The 2500-nt window shown below is 35.1% G+C and overlaps 1 protein-coding gene across 1 annotated transcript in view; it reads left to right on the forward strand.

Annotated features, from left to right (window-relative positions):
- Nucleotides 1-2500, forward strand: part of LOC138966442 (receptor-type tyrosine-protein phosphatase epsilon-like) — a 37645-nt gene that overhangs the window by 11973 nt on the left and 23172 nt on the right. The window contains exon 9 of the mRNA XM_070338684.1: nt 2006-2121. Within this exon, the coding sequence (XP_070194785.1) occupies nt 2006-2121 (116 nt within the window). The remainder of the gene's footprint in view (nt 1-2005; nt 2122-2500) is intronic.

Here is a 2500-nt window from a genome sequence, read left to right on the forward strand (position 1 = left end):
AATGACTTTCGAAGGAAAATTAACTCCTATATATAAATATTATGTATGATTTTTAATAATTACTTGCACTTTTTGAAAATAAAGCTTTTTCTACGATAAGGTGTTTACCCCCTAAATGTACAAGTCATCCGGTAGAAAAACCGGAAGTATCGTGTACTAAGCATATGTATATGTTTAAAAAGTTAATTGTGTTAATGTAGAACATCTTGCCTATGTATATGTTTAGGTTTTGAATACTTTAGGGGAAAAGCATAGCCATTATTCAGTCATCTTTAACTAACACCCCTAATCTCAGGGCCCATTTTGTTAGTGGGGGTAGGGTTTCAATCAGTCAAAAATCACTTTCATTCAATATTGTCTGCCATTTCAAATACATACACGTAATTGCACAATTTCTTGAATTTTAAGATGCTTTAACTGACTATACCAAGAAAACCTGCACTTTTTGTAGAATTAGTTTTTTGTCCATGATTTATGTTTAAAAATGTCAATTCTTACGACAAAAAATGCTAACAGTTGCCTCACCAGACGACACGTACCTACGACGTGAATCGTGTCTGCCAATTAAAATGCATATATTTTGAAATAAGGGGAATCATAACATATTTCACTGTAAAGTGTCTCACTCTAATATCTTCTGGGTTCATGGTGTATTTGGTTAAGTGAATTGCAGATAAGGTTTTTTGAAAATGACAGCTATACATATATTTTATTAAAACTGAAACTGGTGGAGTGAAAAACAGACCTGTTTTGAAGAAGTCGTACTAAAATCATTTATGGCCTTGAACTTCACAGTTTGCGTGTTATCTTTTAAAGAAAACCCGTTTTCATCACTAACAATGACCTAATTTACACATACATATCGGTCGGTCATAGTCGCGTTTTTTTTTAGAGAGGTAGTGTACAAAATGTCGTTTTGTACGTTTAAATTACATGTCCATTATTTTAGTCATATATCAATCAATAAGTAAATGCGCATACTTTTATTAAACGTTACTTTCACTTTAAGATCGCTTCTAACATTTAGTATAATTTCTGACAAATGCACGCTATGTAATAAATTGATAATATTATGGACGCCATGTGGTAAAACCGGAAGTTGAATTATTTTGCGATAGCAAAATCCTTTTACAATGATCACTTTCCTTTTATATTGAGCTGATCTTTAACGTTATGGGTAAAAATCTAACAGATTGAACCAAATTATCCTTTTTCAAGCCTGTGTATGTGTAAACTCTTTTTTGCTTCGACCCGGTTCGGTTTTCGGAGTTGATTCAGAATCATCCATTATTTATCTCATATGACTGTTGTTTTCCTCAGTAAATTAACAATTGTTGATGTAAAATAATTCTAGCTGTGAGAATAAACAATTTTCAAGATGTTTTTGATTGCGGTTTCAACCAGGCGTTCAGTTAGCTATACATATCGATTGAGAAAATGGCATTTCCTGTTTTGTCGTCCGCATGTTATACAGATGTTGTTAAAAATAAAACTGTGTATACGAATTAGGCATTTTACTTGCTGCCTGATGGCAACAATCTTTAGCTTTCGTTTAAGGTATAATTTGCTTATATCCGTATGCAGTCAAGCGGTACATGACGTTTTTTTGTAACCTACCCCCTGCGTCATGGCTGCATTTTGCAGAATATGGGTCATGTTACAAAAACGCTTCTCATTCTTAGGTGGTTGGGTTTAGCCATTTGTCGTTTACCGAACTGTGGCTGCAAATAAAACGAACTTTCCAAAAAACATAATATCTAATGTGACCACCAAAAGTAACCCTCCCACTATAGCCAGCCAGGTGACTATCATTTGCATGATATACACACGTGTGGTTTGAACGGTATTGTTATCTCATGAGTGGTCTCTCTCACGTATGCGATGTGGTGCCAAAAGACATGTTTCCATGTTTATGTAAAATAAAAATGGAGATACAAGTTTTCTAATCTTATCTTATCTTATCGTATCTTATGTAGGATAACGAACTCTTACTTTTATATTCCAGACGACGTAAACGCAGCCCCAAGTCTTTGATAGACGACACAACAGAAGAGAACGGAAATGTGCGTCTGTCTAGTGCCTTCGTTAACATCAACCCTGGCTTCGTCGGGAATGGAAAAGGTGAGCTTGAGACGAAACACAGTCACTCTAATTAGTCTATACAAAAACAAAAAAATTCTGAAAATTGTGGTGCGTCTGTACTGCTTCGGAAAAAAAAGGAAGCTTGAGACGAAACGCCGTCACTCTGATAGTGTATAAAGTGTTTTGAAGCTTTTTGTTTTTGGTTCTGAAAATTGGTGTGCGTCTGTACTGCTGAGAAACTACTCTCTGGTATTCTAAAGGACAGCACACAGTCTTTGGCCATGTTGTTCTATCAAAAGTCGCTGATGTACACCGCACGAAAAAAACAGAAGTGCATGTATTTAAACATTGTGTTTCACATTTATCTCTGAAGTTGACCGGAGATTCTAGTATTGTGTTCGTCACGAAAAGTTACTGT

This window comes from Littorina saxatilis, linkage group LG5, assembly GCF_037325665.1.
Source record: "Littorina saxatilis isolate snail1 linkage group LG5, US_GU_Lsax_2.0, whole genome shotgun sequence".
NCBI classification, from domain to species: Eukaryota; Metazoa; Mollusca; class Gastropoda; order Littorinimorpha; family Littorinidae; genus Littorina; species Littorina saxatilis.